Source organism: Hoplias malabaricus, chromosome 4, assembly GCF_029633855.1.
Source record: "Hoplias malabaricus isolate fHopMal1 chromosome 4, fHopMal1.hap1, whole genome shotgun sequence".
Taxonomy (NCBI): domain Eukaryota; kingdom Metazoa; phylum Chordata; class Actinopteri; order Characiformes; family Erythrinidae; genus Hoplias; species Hoplias malabaricus.
In genome coordinates, this window is record NC_089803.1 from 2,349,187 (window position 1) to 2,367,823 (window position 18,637).

Below are 18,637 nucleotides of genomic sequence, written 5' to 3' on the forward strand. Positions count from 1 at the left end.
CTATAAGGCTGTCCTTCCAGGCAGAATGGAACACTTCAAGCTTGGTTGATCGCCATTTCCACTCTAGTTTTCGTAATGTTTGTTTTAAAGTACGGGTCTTATCGTTATACCATGGTGCGAGCTTCTTCTGTCTTATACTTTTATGTTTAAGTGGTGCTACCTTTTCTAAAGTAGATCGACAGGTATTTTCTAGGTAATCAGTTAGTACATCTAGGTCCATTTGGTCTGATGGAGTTGGAACTGGGGTCGATAGTTCTGGTAGGTTTTCTATAAATTGTAGGGCGGTAGATGGTTTTATTATACGCCTTGTAGAATAGCGAGGGTTCTTACATATATTATGGATAAAACGTAGCTCATATGAAATTAAGTAATGATCGGAGATTGCTGAGGATTGCGGTAAGATATTAATTTTGTCAATGTTAAGACCTAGTGTCAGAACTAAGTCTAAAGTGTGGCTGCAGTAGTGTGTAGGCCCTGTTACATTTTGAGTAATACCAATAGAGTCTAAGATTGAGGTAAATGCCTTTTTTAGTGGGTCACTTTCCTTCTCAAAATGGATATTGAAATCTCCTACAATTATAACTTTATGATTGCACACCGCTAGGTTTGTAGCAAAATCGCTGAATTCTTTCAGAAATTCTAAGTAAGGCCCTGGTGGTCTGTAAATGTTGCATAATAAAAATGCGTCCTTTTTTGTGACCGGATTTGTAATAATAGTGGAGAGAACCTCAAAAGAAAAGAAGGTGTCACATTGTTTAAGACTAATTTCTAGGGTATTTTGGTAAATTACACATACTCCACCTCCTTTGCCTGATATTCTTGGGCTATGTGCATAATTATAGCCTAGGGGGGTGGCTTCATTTAGTGCTAAATATTCATTTGGTTTAACCCACGTTTCCGTGAGACAGAAAACATTGAATTTATGATCACTTATAATATCATTTACGATGAGTGCTTTTGAGTTTAGTGATCTTATGTTGAGTAACCCAAATTTTAGTTCTGAGGTGTTGCTGCTAGGTGTTGTGTATGATTTAATATTGATTAGGTTGCTGAAACAGGCTGATTTTGTTTTTCTACTTTTACATTTAGTTCGGGGGAAAGACACAGTCTCAATACAGTTGAACCTGGGTGACGTCTCAAGACAGTTCGCAGACGGTCGGTTTAGCCTGTCTGTCTGCGGCCTGGTCCCGGCTCTGGATTGTCAGCAGCTATCTACACTACTCTGCTGACTAACTAAAAGACTATGTGCTATACTGCAAGAAAGTAAGGCAGCACCCTCCCGCGTGGGGTGGATACCATCCCTACCTATAAGACCAGGCTTGCCCTCAAAACGTAACCAATTGTCTATAAAGCCCACTTGATTTTCGGAACACCACTTGGACATCCAGCAGTTTAACGCCCAAAGTCTGCTGTAAGCTTCGTCGCCACGCCGCATTGGTATGGGGCCAGAGCAGATTACGGCATCGGACATCGTCTGGGCCAGTTTAATCACCTCTGTAATATTACCCTTAGTTACCTCAGACTGCCGCAGACGAATATCATTGGCCCCTACATGAATGACTACCCTCGAATATCTCCTATTAGCTAACAGTCTAAGGTTGCCACTAATATCCGGCGCTCTGGCTCCCGATAAACAGCTAACTGTTACTGCCGGTGCCCCTAAAGGAGTAGCTAATTTCACGTGCCGAACAATAGAGTCTCCTATAACCAGAGCACTCTTAACAGGCTCCTCAGCGGGTCCTTCGCTGAGCAGGGCAAACCTGTTTGACACGCGAATCGGAGGAGCGTGGTGTCCCGGTGGGCTAGCTTTGGCCTCAGCGTTAGCATCAGCCTTAGCTTTCCGGCTATGACGCCGAGACGTCACCCATTCACCCCGCTGTGAGGGCTCTAACGCCGGAGTCGTGGGGGTGCTAACTCTCCCTAAGGCACCCGGAGTTGCTAACACTGAATCTCGCTGTTTATCCCTCAACAATAATAAGCTCCGGATGCGCACTTCTAGCTGGTCCACTTTATCCACCAGAGAGCTAACTAGCTGACACTTACTACAAATACAACCACTATATTTATCGCTAGAGGTGGAAAAGGGCGTTAAACTAAACATGCCACACTCTGAGCAGGCAAAACAGCCAGTAGTAGCCATGCAATTGCAGGTACTTACCGCTTTTAGTGAATTTTAGTAACTTACACCAAGAACGTTACTCCAGGGTCCGGTGGCAGTTTTAGTGCCTCTGTAATGAATATTCCTGCGGAGACAATCTAAAAGATAGATCTATGGATGGTTAGTAGGTTATAAAAACAGATATAAATATAGAAATAACAATGGAAATGAGTAAACAGGAAAACCCGAGCGATCAAAACAGCTTCCAAACGGGTACAGAAACAGCCAAACGGGTTGCTGTTTCAACGGGTTGCTGTTGTATTGAGACGTGAGAACACGTCTCAATACAACAACACGCACATACTTTTTGTCTGTACAGGTTATAATTTTAGGTGTACAGGCATTAGAATTAAGACGATTTTGGCCCCAAATGCATGCCATACACATGTTCTTTTCCTGCCCACTGTATGGAATAACCACGTGACTAAAAACAACCTATTGAAATTATGCTCTGGACTGAGGGCGCTGTCTCTGTGGTGACTATCCAATAGGAGAGCAGCTGTTATGATTTTCCAGCCAATCGTGTGAGAGGGGGCGGGTGTTGTGGAGCGGAGAATGTTTGTGTGTGGGGGAGAAGCAGGAGAGCTGTGTTTCGGAGAGAAATCAAGACCTGTATTTACTGAAGGTAAATATGTGTTTAAGGTATTTATACCCCGTTTATACCGTGTTTTACTGAATATAAACGTTTATAAGATATTTACATCCCGTTTATACAGTGTTTTACTGAAGATAAACGCGTTTAAGATATTTACACCCCGTTTATACCGTGTTTTACTGAAGATAAACGCGTTTAAGATATTTACACCCCGTTTATACAGTGTTTTACTGAAGATAAACGCGTTTAAGATATTTACACCCCGTTTATACCGTGTTTTACTGAAGATAAACGCGTTTAAGATATTTACACCCCGTTTATACAGTATTTTACTGAAGATAAACGCGTTTAAGATATTTACACCCCGTTTATACCGTGTTTTACTGAAGATAAACGTGTTTAAGATATTTACACCTCGTTTATACCGTGTTTTACTGAAGATAAACGCGTTTAAGATATTTACACCCCGTTTATACCGTGTTTTACTGAAGATAAACGCGTTTAAGATATTTACACCCCGTTTATACCGTGTTTTACTGAAGATAAACGCGTTTAAGATATTTACACCCCGTTTATACCGTGTTTTACTGAAGATAAACGCGTTTAAGATATTTAAACCCGTTTATACTGTGTTTTACTGAAGATAAACGCGTTTAAGATATTTACACCCCGTTTATACCGTGTTTTACTGAAGATAAACGCGTTTAAGATATTTACACCCCGTTTATACCGTGTTTTACTGAAGATAAACGCGTTTAAGATATTTAAACCCGTTTATACTGTGTTTTACTGAAGATAATGTGTGTTTAAGATATTTACACCCCGTTTATACAGTGTTTTACAGAAGATAAACGCGTTTAAGATATTTACACCCCGTTTATACCGTGTTTTACTGAAGATAAACGTGTTTAAGATGTTTACACCCCGTTTATACCGTGTTTTACTGAAGATAAACGCGTTTAAGATATTTAAACCCGTTTATACTGTGTTTTACTGAAGATAATGTGTGTTTAAGATATTTACACCCCGTTTATACAGTGTTTTACAGAAGATAAAGATGTATTTAAGATATTTACACCCTAGCAAACACACAACGTTGTCTATTTTCTTACAAGGTTGCTACAACTTTGTCAAAATGTGGAACTGATTACGTTGTCTGAACAAGGTTATTATTAAATTACATTGCCGTATGGTAAAATGACAACCTATTGGCCACTTTGAAAACATCCACAGAGTTCCATACCGACATAATTTTATTACTTATGTTTTAATTACTACTATTATTTCAGACAGAAGTTGATTTGGGTTAAAAAAGTGTATTTGGTAGCTTTTACAGATTGGACTAAGTTTTTAGTGAATTAACACTGCTTTTGTGTGTGGGGTGGCGTAGTTTTGTTTGTTATGACAAGATGTCCTCGCAAGGATAAGTTTCTCACATTTTATGGTACTATCAGGACACTTTATTGGTCCTCAAGTTTTTTACAAAGGGGTACTTTTGTGTGAAAAAAAAATTAAGTAAACAGGTCTATTTTTGGTTACTGAAGTTTTTGTAGCATTATTTATTTACAGTACCCAGTAAACATTTAGCCGTTGATTCAACGTTGAAATAACATACTTGACTGTCGTCTAATCAACGTTTTCTTAAGGTTGAAAAGACGACTAAAAATGTCACATTAAAGACGTCCTTTTAAAGCCGTTATTTCAACGTTGTAATCACGTACCTAAATGTCGTTCAATCAGGGTTTTTTTAAGGTTGAAAATGAAAGATGAAAAGACGTCCAAACATAGATATTGAAAAGATGACTAAAAAAATTCACATTAAAGACGTCCTTTTAAAGCCGTTATTTCAACACTGAAATCATGTACCTAAATGTCATTCAATAAACACTGAATTAAAGTTGAAAAGACATCCAAACATAAACTTTGAAAAGACGAGTAACAGAGTCACATTACAAATGTACTTTCAAAGTACAGTAGGTTCCATTAAGAATTTAATGGTTCAGACTGGATTTTAATGGTGTCTACATCTAATAGTTTTTATCATGTAACCCATTGGTTCCTAATAGTTTATCCATTATTTCTTTTAATAGTTTCCATTATGTAACACTTCTATTAGTATTTAATTGTACCTGTCAGTTCACAATCCTGGTTGGAAAAAAACATTACACCCATAAGTAAAAGCAAAATATTTATAAACATATTGGAAAATTTTTGTAATTAGCCCAAAATATGTGACTCAAACATGGCACACAATTACATGTGTGTGTGTATATATATATATATATATATATATATATATATATATATATATATATATATATATATATATATATATATATAAAATGAAAATATATAAAAAATAATATTCTGTATTCAATTACACATGTAAATGAAACAAAAATTTGCATACTAAGAAAATGAAGTACAGATTTGAACAAAGTACAAAGTATAGAGTGTACAAAAGCTTGTCACTGGGGCTGTACCTCTTTTAGGTACAATACAGTACCTTTCAGTGTTCTTTTATGTAGTCATGTTTTTGTACCTGTAAATGTACTTGGAACCATAAGGGGCTAAAACATTAGCTTTATATATATCACACCAGTGACAAACCATTTTGTACCCTGTGGTGACTAAAGTGTACCAGAATTATTAACACAATTATTCATAATGGGCGGCACGGTGGCGCAGCAGTTACTGTCGCAGTCACACAGCTCCAGGGACCTGGAGGTTGTGGGTTCGATTCCCGCTCCGGGTGACTGTCTGTGAGGAGTTGGTGTGTTCTCCCCGTGTCCACGTGGGTTTCCTCTGGGGGTCCGGTTTCCTCCCACAGTCCAAAAACACACGTTGGTACAACATAATCAACAGTGTACGAAACAATTACTTATGTAAAAAGGCAAAATCAAAAATAAAGCAATTTATAAATTAATAAAAATCCACCTGAAGAGGAAATACGCAAAACAGACATTTTAATATATACATTAAATTTTACCTTTTTTTTTTTTTTAAATCTGTTTAACCCAATACATTTAATTAATAAAAATATGACAGTGGAAGGAAAATTATTGCTTGTGTTTTCAGTACACATCTTCCGTTAGAATAAAACTTGAAAATAGTGTACTGGCAGTCATATACCACAGGTTATACTGTACATGTCTACACACAGGCCAATGTGTTGTTTGAGTTTGGCAGAGGTAAACTTTCTATGCAGAAATTGTGTGCATTGGTTCAGTGGAGGCTTGAAAGGTTTAGTACAGGAGTCTGATCACTCAAGTCACACTCTGCAACTACATGTTTAAAATGCCTCTCTGGAGAAATGTCATGATGTTTTCAGGTGTGCAGGGTATTCAATTTTGAAGTCGTGATACATACAGGGGTTTGTGAAGAAGGCATCATCTACTGCACTATGACAGCAAACCTCAACTCAGCTTTCACCACACTCTGGCTTCCTCTGGAAACACCAGTTTCCCAGTCCTGATCTTTCAGGTGAATTATCAGATATAATGTTGTAGGTTCACCCTACAGAAAAACAGAAATAGACTTGGCATGACACACTAAGACATAATACTGACTTTCCATTGACTGTGACTATTTCAGTTGGTGTGGCAACAGTTTACTTTATCATACTTAATGAGGGGGTCAGAGTTGTAAGTCAAGAAAAATAAGTTTATTCTTGAAGTCAGTGCCTATACATCATGAAGGAAAATGCTTTAATAATGATCCCATACCTATTAACTATTAATTTACATTGGTGCCCCCCTCTGGAGTTTGGTGTTTTCTTACTGTGTCTGTATGGGTTTCCTCTGTGTGCTCCTGGTTTCCTCCCATGATCCAAACACACATTGGCAGGTGGATTGGCTACTCAAAAGTGTCCATTTTGTGAGTGCGTAAGTGAAATTGTGGGTGTGTGGTGCCCTGTGAAGGACTAGTGCCCTGTCTAGGGTGTGTTCCCACCTTGCGCAGAGTGACTCCAGGTAGTATGTAAATATTTTGTACCCACCACAACCTTGAACTGGACAAGCAGACAATGAATGAATACATGAATGAATGAAAGCACAGAAGCCACATTGATGCAATAATCGTTAAATTATTATTTAGGTCAAATGTTTAAATCAAACCTGTAAGCTTTGAAGTCCTCTCTCATCTCAACGTCAGTGTGGCGATGTGTATTTTAGAGAGTACAGCGGTAAATCCATTGCTGAACTGGTGAATTTTGTTCACTGTTAAAGTATGGATTCCATCAACCTCATCAGACAACTGTAAAAACAAAGCAGAACACAATAGATGAAAGCTTTATTATAATAATCCAATAAATTATATCAATAAAGACAATAGTGTAGCGCAAATAAGATAGAATAAGGAAACGATATTAGACAAATATTAATATAATAGAATATTAATAATGGTCTTACAGTAAAAAACTATATAAATCTAGTAGTATATTATAGTATTATATTATAAATATTATAATAATATTATACATATTATATATAATATTTTCAGAATTATAAAATATACAATAATACTTATGATGTTGGTTCACTTGCTACCAGCACTGGGCATTTGGTGACAATGCTGTTGATGCATCTGTTGACTTCCTTGCCTGATAAAATTACCGAAACCTTCAGATCTCTGCAATATTGAAAAGTGGCACATTTTCTAGCTTTTGCTTGAGTGACACATGCAAGGTGCTGGAGGATGGACAGTATTGACTCAAAACATGTATGCTTTCATTAATAATCAGATCACAGCTTATAAGTTGTAAAATATTATTACTAATTCTACAATATAATAAAATACATACTTGCATTAGTGTTCCCCACAACATTTATATTTCACAGTTAAACCTTGGGGAATGTGTACATACTCCAAGTTAGTTGGATACCTGAGTGGGAATAAAATTGTCAGTCTAACAATATATTGTATCATATGTAAATGTTTTGGTGCACCTGATAAAATTATATGTATTGATTTTCTAAGTAAAAGTAATAACAGATTCCATACATCGATATTTTACACACAACTTCAGATAAAAGTACCGTTCATCCGATGATTTTCACATATTTGGAAAAGCACAAATGGTATTGTATGATTTTACTTTCCAGCCCAGCACTTCTTTTGATATTTGGTTAACATTCGCATTGTTAGCAAGGTGGCTTGCATGTAACTGCAACCCAGACCTGCTGAAATAAATGTCAAAAATATTACTGCTAATAATGTAATATTACTTTTAATTTTTTATACAGAATGGGTTAACTAATATCCTCCTCTACTCCTTCACTTGTCTTCACTGAGATGCTAACCTAGCATAGCTGTTGCTTTGCTAGAGCTCTAGCAAATACATACTTATACTTTACCAGAATGAGTGAAACTAAAGTTTTATTAAGATTAAATATCACTTACCTCTGAATATACGAGCCTCCGGACACACTCTCTCTCTCTCTCTCTCTCTCTCTCTCTCTCTCTCCTGATTTAAAACGCATTCCGGATGTCCACTGACAATATTAATTTGTCCCAAAATAACACACATTTTGGACGTCCACTGACGTTAACTGGTCCTGAAGTAACTGACTTGAAAGTAAAATGACATAAAATGGGCAGTATTAAACTCTAGAAGCAGGGTTGTGAACGTTTAAATATGTAGCACTTTGAAAGTGTAAAATGTGTTCTTTGTCGAGTTTTAACTGAGATATGTGCTCTGTGGCTGCACGCCCGCCATGTGCATTTCTGCTAACAGGAGGCTGATGACCTGCGTGTATGAGAGAGAGAGCAGTGTGTATGTTCACTGCAGGGCTACATGTTCACTCCAGAAATGTATGAGTTTATTTGTCTATTTATACAGGTATGTAATTCTCCCAGTCATTTCTGTTCACTGTTCAAACATACATTTATTAAGTTACAGTGTTTTTGCTCATTGTATTTACATACAGAGCTGGTTTATGTAATTTTATGACAAATTCATATTTAATTTATTTCATTTTCATGTGCATTTATATAATTTAGAGAATATTTAGAAAATCTCAGCCTGTGAATGTCTAATTGAGAGGAGGAGGCTGATAACCTGCGTGTATGAGAGAGAGAGCAGTGTGTATGTTCACTACAGGGCTACATGTTCACTTCAGAAATTTATGAGTTTATTTGTCTATTTATACAGGATTAAAGAACCCGAACCAGCAGTGGCCATGGTCCGAGTCCTTCCTTTGTGCATCACAGATCTTACAGAACACAACCTATTTATGGGTTAACAGGAGTGCGGACGGACGGTCTTGACAACTTTAAAGTCCAGAAGCACACCCGTTACACTGGGTTGATACTTCACAACTTTTGAACCTGGCTTAAATTCAGCACCTTCAAAAACAATGCAAATAGATGGTCTGCTTTTGTCGCTTGCACCACTCTAAAGCATGGAACTGGTGGTAAATTCAGCAATAGCTAGGCATCTGTTTTTTTATTTTTTTTAATCCATTTGTGGATATCAGTGTTAAATTTAAAGGTTTTTTAACTGATTGAAAAATGTTCAGATGTGGACTAAATGGACTAGATGTGGACTAAATTCTGCAAAATTCACCAGTTTGGGATTAGAAAATTCAGCAATTTAAAATGTAAGTAGATTGTCTGGTTTGGTTTACAGTGGTGCAGCCAAAATAATCTGATTTGTATTGGCTGTAAATTCAGAAATAATTTTTTTTTTGTTAATAAAAAAATTAACAAATCGTTGTTGGATATCGGTGATAACAAATGTTCAGATATGGACTAGACTTACAGTAAATATATATAATATTTTGTATTTATGTTTTACTAGTCTAAATTAAGCACATAGTCAATAATAATTTGCATTCTCCTCTTGATAGTGGAATTAAAGGATTGTTGATAAAAAGAGGTTTTGGCTGGGTTTATCTTAGAATTATACAATTTTTTTTTTTTTGCATTTCCTAAGCCTCTGAGATTAATAAAACCACACTTGTTCCTTCAAAACTAATGTTTCTTATTCCTTTATACTTCACACTAGCTTTACAGCGAACACAATTATGTTGTGACAACGTTGAAATGAAATTCCTCAGAAGGTTGTGACAACGTTGTGGCAACCTCTCAGAAAGTTGTCAGACAACATTGTCATAACTTTCTGAAGAATTTCATTTCAACTTTGTCACAACGTAGTGACAAACCAAAGAGACAACATTGTGGGCACCAAAAAAACATCACAACGTAACCGTGTTTGTTGGGTAAAGTGTTTCACTGAAGATAAACGTGTTTAAGATGTTTACACCACCTTTATACCGTGTTTTACTGAAGATAAATATGTATAAGATATTTACACCTTGTGTTTTACTGAAGATAAACATGATTAAGATATTTACACCGTGTTTATACAGTGTTTTACAGAAGATAAATGTGTTTGAATATTTGCACCCCGTTTATGCCTTGTTTTACTGAAGGCAATATACCTGGGCAATTAATCTAAATTCACATTTAAAATTTCTAACTGACATAATCTTGTCTATATCAATTATATTGATTATTTTTATTCTGTTATGTCCCAACTGTGTGTTCATGTACTGTCCTTTTAAAACCACACTACCAAGCTGTAGTCATGTGATTCTGCCCCTATCTGCCATATGGACGCAACCTAAATGCCAAATCACACCAAGCGACTCGACCAGCTAGTGTCTGGTTTTGGATGTGCTGTGAGTATGTGCTTTTGAGTATAATTAAGATGACACGGATCAAAAAGAAGTTAAATGTAAACAAGCTCCCAGAGACGTTAGAAAAAAAATCCCATATTTAATACTGGAGCATATTTACAGCACAAGCCTGGTTACTAAACAGCTGCTGAAGGTTAGATTTGCTGCCTTTAAAGCTGGAGACCAGGCAGGCCTGAAGACAGCTAGGGCCAACCTGTCCCGTGGCATCAGAAAGGCTAAAAGGCAGCACTCTTAAGAGGATAGCCCAATGCTTTAGCGACAGCAGAGACACTTGTAGCCTGTGACAGGGAATTCAGTCCATTACGGATTACAAACCCCGCCACAGACCCGTGACAGCACCTCCTCTCTGCTGAATGAGGTTCTTCGCTCAGTTTGAGGCACTAAACCACACCCCGGCACAAATCCACCCCCCCCTCCTGGAGACCAGGTGCTCACACAAGGTGAGGAGTGTATTCAGCAGGATCAACGCTCTGAAAGCTCCTGGACCTGACAACATACCTGGTTGTGTGCTGAAGGACTACGCTGGTGAACTTGCAGAGGTGTATTCTAACATCTTCAACACCTCACTGAGTCAGGCTGTGGTCCCTGTATGCTTCAAAGCCACCACTATAATCCCTGTCCCAAAGAAGTCATCACCCTCCTGTTTCAACGACTACCGCCCGATTGCACTTACCTCTATACTCATGAAGTGCTTCGAGTGGCTAATCATGCAACACATCAGGACTCCCCCCCCGCCCCCCCCCCTCCTTGGACCCCTACCAGTTTGCATATTGATCAAATTGTTCGACTGATCATGCTGTCTCCACTGCTCTCCATTCAGCCCTTACTCATCTGGACAAGAAATGCACCTATGTCAGAATGCTTTTTATTGATTTAGGTTCTGTGTTCAAAACAATCATCCCCCAACAGCTCATTCAGAAACTGGACAGACTGGGACTGAACACATCACTGTGCAACTGGCTGCTTGACCTCCTGACTGTAAGACCACAGGCAGTATGGGTTGGCAGTAACTCGTCTAGCACCATCACTCTGAACACAGAGGCTCCCTAAGGATTTGTGCTGAGCCCCCTTCTGTTCACTCTACTAACCCACGACTGCTCTCCATCACACACTTCCAACCTCTTTATCAAGTTTGCAGATGACACGACTGTGGTAGGCCTCATCAGCAACAACGATGAGTCACACTACAGGAGCGGGGTGAGCTGGCTGGCCTCTTGGTGCAAACACAACAATCTCTCTCTGAACACTGAGAAGACCAAGGAGATTGTTGTGGACTTCAGGAGAACTCACAAAGAACATGCCCCTCTATCCATCAACGGGGCTGCTGTGGAGAGGGTGAGCAGCACCAAGTTCCTAGGTGTGCACGTCACAGAGGACCTCTCCTGGACCATCAACACAGCACGTATACTCTGCCTTGTACATCCAGTATCCTACCTCCTTCTATTACAGTTCTTTGCACTATTGTTTACACTGCCTTGTACATCCATTATCCTACCTCCAAATCAGGTTATTTTCTCCAGTCAGTGTCCCGTTGTCTCATGTATGTCTATCAGTGGGCTGCTGGTATCATATTTCCTGCACTTGTCTTCTGTTTATTTATATACTTAGCTTAGTTGAATTTGGTCTATTTTTCTTAAAAGTTACTGTAGCTTGGAGAGGAGAGTAACGTAATTTCAAGCCTTTGTATCGTTCATTAATCGTAATCAAGGTAAAATGTACAATTAATCATGATATTGATTTGCGCTTATATTGCCCAGCCCTAGATGTTGCTCTATTCCTGCACCATGAGTTGTCAATACTGACTTATTTTTTGCTGTTTCAGTAGCAGTACTTAAGGTGGAACTGACTACAAATTCAGGAGAACATTGGTCTCCAATAGAGAGCCAGGGGAGAGAGAATTTAACTAATTTATCTTTGTTTCTTTATTGTCTTCCAGGACAGAAGACCATCTCTTTGGATATATTCTCTGGCTCCTGTTGTTCAAGAAAGTTCCAGATTTTTTCCATAGGTGCATCAAGAAACATTTCCAAGTGGAATATAACACAATGTTGAGATCAGGAGGGATTAAATGTGAGGATATGGAGGACAGAAGCTCCAGTTCTCAGGAAACATCCTTGGATACTCCCCACACTCACACATCCAACAGGAAATCTCAGACAAGTGAAAACAAATGGAAAACTTATGACTGTGGAGAATGTGGGAAGAGTTTTACTCAACAGAGTAGTCTCAGAAAACACCAACGCATTCACACAGGAGAGAAACCATATCACTGTTCAGAGTGTGGGATGAGTTTTACTCAACAGGGTAGTCTCAGAAAACACCAGCGCATTCACACAGGAGAGAAACCATATCACTGTTCAGAGTGTGGGATGAGTTTTACTCAGCTGGGTCATCTACATAGACACCAACGCATTCACACAGGAGAGAAACCATATCACTGTTCAGAGTGTGGGAAGAGTTTTACTGAACAGGGTAGTCTCCACACACACCAGCGCATTCACACAGGAGAGAAACCGTATCACTGTTCAGAGTGTGGGAACAGTTTTACTGTACATGGTAGTCTCCTAACACACCAGCGCATTCACACAGGAGAGAAACCGTATCACTGTTCAGAGTGTAGCATGAGTTTTAACCAACTGGGTCATCTACATAGACACCAGCTTATTCACACAGGAGAGAAACCGTATTACTGTTCAGAGTGTGGGAAGTGTTTTACTGAAGAGTGGAGTCTTAAAACACATCAGCGCATTCACACAGGAGAGAAACCGTATCACTGTTCAGAGTGTGGGAAGAGTTTTACTAAACAAGGTAATCTCAAAGTACACCAGAGCGTTCACACAGGAGAGAAACCGTATCACTGTTCAGAGTGTGGGAAGAGTTTTACTGAACAGGGTAGTTTTAAAAAACACCAACGCATTCACACAGGAGAGAAACCGTATCACTGTTCAGAGTGTGGTAAGAGTTTTAGTCAACAGGGTAATCTCAAAACACACCAGCGCATTCACACAGGAGAGAAACCGTATCGCTGTTCAGAGTGTGGGAAGAGTTTTACTGAACAGGGTAGTCTCAAAACCCACCAGCGCATTCACACAGGAGAGAAACCGTATCACTGTTCAGAGTGTGGGAAGAGTTTTACTCAACAGGGTAGTCTCAAAAAACACCAGCGCATTCACACAGGAGAGAAACCGTATCACTGTTCAGAGTGTGGGAAGAGTTTTATTCGTCAGAGTTCTGTCCTGAACCATCACTGCATTCACCCAGAACAGAAGTAGTAGCACTGTGTGAGCAACTACCTTCAGAAATTTGTATTTAACTACTGTACTGGGTCAAATTCATTCATTCATTCATTATCTATAACCGCTTATCCAATTCAGGGTCGCGCTGGGTCCAGAGCCTACCTGGAATCATTGGGCGCAAGGCAGGAATACCCCCTGGAGGGGGCGCCAGTCCTTCACAGGGCAACACAGACACACACACATTCACTCACACACACACACCCCTACGGACACTTTTGAGTTGCCAATCTACCTACCAACGTGTGTTTTTGGACTGTAGGAGGAAACCGGAGCACCCGGAGGAAAACCACGCGGACACGGGGAGAACTCCTCACAGACAGTCACCTGGAGCGGGAATCAAACCCACAACCTCGAGGCCCCTGGAGCTGTGTGACTGCGACACTACCTGCTGCGCGACCGTGCCGCCCTGGGTCACATTTAACGTAAATTTATCCTTAAAGCTGAATTGTGTAGTGTTTGGGGATTTGGAGATGTGTGATTGAATTGTGTGATACCAGATATCACGGACTGTTTTGGGAATTGTTTTTATTTTCAAGTTGTGGCTTCATAATTAATTCTTACAGATTATTTTTCCCTCTCCGTATTGAGCTTCCACTGTTTTATAAAAGACCTTGAACTTTGTGTGACTTTTTACAGTGAAACAACCTCATCTTATTTTGTTAAACCACTTGAGACAGATATGCAGCAGACATTTTAGTAGTAACTAATTTATCAGTAAATCACAGAGAAAAAGGATGTTGAAAGTCGGTTCAGTTCCCTCTTTAGTTCAGTGGAACAACTGCACTAAACCACAGACACAGTCCGGGGTTTGAGAGCCCGGCACACCGCCCATCCAGTCCAACCCTGAGGAGCCAGAGGAGATCATCCAGCAAATGGATGAGTAGGGGTGCCAGTCGTTGTGGACAATGCTTTTGAATCTGAATGTTTTAAATACAATTATTCATTTATAAGAACATATCAAATTTTGGGTAAGTGAGTGTTTTTAAAGCAATAAAAATGTGAAGAGAGGTCAATTTCCTATCAGTTCTGTGTTTAATAAGCTATAGGTGCAAAGCTTGGAGCAGGTGAAGGAAGCGAGGCGCTGTGTTAAACAGTGTTACAGGACTCTGTTGGTGCCCAGATCGGCCAAATGGCCCATGGCTGTCCCTGCCCTTTGTTTACTTTCAGTAAGTAGCTGAATCTGGGCTTTCTTCCTTGGAAGAAAAGAAGTAGGGGAATGCTGCCCTAGCCCTTCCCTTAGACACAATCAACTATGGTTTATTAATAGCCCATGTTGTGTTTTTCAACACAAACTGATTTTATTGAACTTTAATTATTAAAACTGTGAAACGTTATGTCATTTACACATGAACATTTGTCAGTTTCAGATTTTTAGTTATTTCCTTCATCCATTGTCCACAGTTTATCCAGGTCTGGGTAACAGGTGAAGCAGTCAGAGTAAAGAAACCCAGTCCTCTCTCTCCCTAGCCAGTTCTTCCAAAGGGACACTGAGGCGTTCTCAGGCTAATTGAGACATCTATTCTTAATTCTTTTAAGAAGTAGCCTAGTTCATTTTTGGAGGTCATCTGACGTAGCTGAAGCAGCAAGTGGTGGAATCACTTATACCAGTGGTATGTGTGCTACTGTTTGAGGACCACTGATATAAGTGATTCCAGGCATGGGGAAGTCAGACCATTTGGAATTGCTGCATTTTTTTTATACATGTATACACATATGTATATATTGGAAGATAAATTGTGAAGGGCTATTGTAAATTTCAAACGAGGAAGTAACTGCAGGCAGTTTGTTGTTTCTGTGTTAGTGATAAGTTTTATTGACTAAAAGTGAAAGTGAAGTGTAATAATCAAGTTTTTGAGAGTCACTGAGCAGTGAGCCTGGGTTTGCAGCTCCTGACTTTAGCTGGATTAACTCACTTTATCACATTAGACATTGATGTGGCTGTAATAACATGGTCCAGTGTGTATTTTGAGTGATATATGAGTATTATCATGTAGTCAACTTTATCTTATTTGATTACACACATTCCTCCAGCTCAGAATTCTGGTAAACATTACACATACACTTTTATGAGATAGTTTTAAAACTTGTATCAATTTGCTTTATTAGCACACAGGGCAACTGTGAGAAAGGACCAGCTCAAGGTCTGAGACCTGAAGTCTGAGGTTATTTGATAAAACTTGGCTGGAAGATACTGAAAGCATTGTTAATGATGCAACAAATAATGTCTATACAACAACCTAAAAAATCATGTGGGATCATATTTGGGAGGACAGGGAGAAGCCAGGTGTTAGTCAAGAGATTTTCAAAGGCTATGAGAAAATTGAAGAACAGGAACATACTGAATCGGAATAAAAAAGTGTGGGAAAGAGTAAAATGGCCTTGAGTATAGATAAGAACCTTTTCTAAAAAAGCACACAAACTTTCTTTTAAACCTAATAGTGTTTAGTAAACAAGGTCTGAAGAGTTAACCGGAAGCAGAAGTCCTTATATGTACATGGGGAATAAGGTACCCTTTGATTGTAATGGAATCCAGCTCAGCCTATGGAGTGCATGAAGAAGGTGGGGTAATATCCTTATCACCACTGAATACTGATTAAAAATGAGAGCTTCACAAATGTGTATGTATTCCTAGACCTACCCAGGTTAATGTGTCTATACCTTACCCTGTTTAATTAATGCTTTTGGTATCACTTTTTAGACTTACCAGAGTTGATGTGATTATACTTTAACCTGTTTAAATAAAGTATGAAACGTGTTCTCTTTTAAATCTGAAACCAGTGTCTGTGATTTTTTTTAGTTATTGATTTTCTATAGAAATTGTGATTTTTAATAAGGTGTATTCAAAGCTAAGTCAGGCTTTAAAGGTGAAAGCCTTTGTCGCCTGACATTTTGGTGGCCGGTACCACAGGGAGCTGAGACAGATCCATACCGCTGGTGCTGATCAACACCATGATCAGCAGCAAGTCAATGGGGGACACCGCTGCATTCTTCTGTGAGTGAGAGTCTGACGCACAGCCGACATACATAAAAGAGAGGTAAGCAGAACCTATTTAAAATTTTGCATTGGTGTTACTCAGGCTTTGTACTTTACAGAGGTTTGTAGTTGGGTCCTGGAACCGTGTAAATTATTGACCAGGTTTCAGAAAAAGAAATGTGTAATAAAAAGGAGTAATAGTTGAGAAAACAGTCAAGGTGAATAAATGAATCATTCTGAATGAATTCAGACTGATACCTGGCCAAGTAAAATGACTGCAGCACAAATATTACAGTAGAAGACTAGCTTGAGAGAAAAAATGCCAAAATGTGCACCTTGTATGTTTTATTTGTTTGTTTGTCTTGCCTAAGGTTTTGCTGTGTTTTGTGTTTATTGTTGTTTGTCTGTTTGGGAAAACCTTGCCTAAGGTTTTGTTGCGAATATGGAATAGAAATGGTGATTGGTAAATAGAGGCCTTCTGAGATTTGAATTGGATAAAACTGTTGTTTTTAATGGGAACTAAATTTTAATGATGTGATTTGATTTAAAGCTGTATCAAGTGGGAACTGAATTTTGAAAGGTTGCAACTTATTAAAATGCTAAAACTTAAAATGAGATGTTTAAAATAAGGAGGATATGTCCATTTGGGAGATTGGTACAATCAGATGAGTCTCATTTAATTCCATCTACATGTAAGGAAGTGCCTACGCTGTCTTTTGAAGCTTTTAAAAGGTTGATTCTTGGAAATAGAGAATACAGATTAAATGATTGAGTTGGTTAACATCAAGCCTTAATGTCAGATAGAATGTAAGCAATTAACTGTAACAATATCTACAGTTAAGTGTTATAATGTAAAAGTAAAAAGATTTGTTGATCAATACAGAGGGATTGAATTCAGAGAAAAAGAATATGGGGAACGGATTTGGAAACTAATTTGAGAAATAATTTGGAATGAGGAACTGTTAATTTATTCAAATAGACCTTGGCTGAGTCAGTACATTAATAAGGAATATAAAATATATTTACAAGGGTGTATAATGGGAGTAGATCTCTGAAAAAAAATATATATATAATAATGGAAAGTGATTTATTAATAGAGACAAAGGGGATACGTACACATTTTTGGTTAGAAAGATTGTATTGAAATAGAGAAGGAATTGAGAAATGTCGATCAGCAGAATTAATTAATAATTAATTTAATTTAATAATTTAAGGGATGCTGAAATTATTTTTCACCATTTGAGAATAAAAGATAGAATAAAAAGAATTTGGAAAAAATAATTATTGGGACCTGTACTAGACTTATTATTAAATAGTCAAGAGTCAGTAAATGCAGAGCTTGGCATGGAACCGCTTCCATGGGGGAGTTCAAACCTGATAACATGAAACAGTAAATTTACTGCAGTTTTTTACAGTGCACTCACTTTCCAAAGCTGACAATCTCTGTAGAAATCTGTAACAATTCTGACAGCACATGTGTTGAACAAAATGGTGAGGCATTTCACAAGTTTCTTCTACTGTAGCTTTTTGAAACTGTCCTGGTTGTTGGAACAGTCCTAGTTCCTAGAGCAATCACACTACTTTAAAAAGCAGAAAATATCCAGTTTTGGCTTCGTAGTGCTGCTGACTTGTGTACATTTAAAAGCTCAGATACTCTCACAGGAAAAACAAGTAGGATTAAAAAAAAATAAAAAGCAAAGAAATAAATGATAGCAGAGCTAAGCAGCGAAGCGTCTGAACGGCAAGGAAGCAGGAAGAAATGGACACATTGCCCACATGTTTAAGAAGAGCAATTATATAAATCCATCCATTATCTGTAACCGCTTATCCAATTTAGGGTTGCGGGGGGTCCAGAGCCTACCTGGAATCATCGGGCGCAAGGCAGGAACACACCCCGGAGGGGACGCCAGTCCT

General features: G+C 38.5%; 2 protein-coding genes across 2 annotated transcripts in view; one reads left to right on the top strand and one right to left on the bottom strand.

Moving 5' to 3' along the window:
• LOC136694205 (zinc finger protein 420-like) overlaps positions 1 to 18,637 on the bottom strand; it is a 190,093-nt gene that overhangs the window by 71,719 nt on the left and 99,737 nt on the right. The window lies entirely within an intron of this gene.
• LOC136694016 (zinc finger protein ZFP2-like) lies at positions 10,807 to 16,482 on the top strand. Its single transcript, XM_066667355.1, has 4 exons — positions 10,807 to 11,040; positions 11,585 to 11,855; positions 12,007 to 12,016; positions 12,390 to 16,482. Exons 1-4 carry the CDS (start codon positions 10,807 to 10,809, stop codon positions 13,723 to 13,725), a joined length of 1,851 nt encoding a protein of 616 aa, XP_066523452.1. The 3' UTR covers positions 13,726 to 16,482.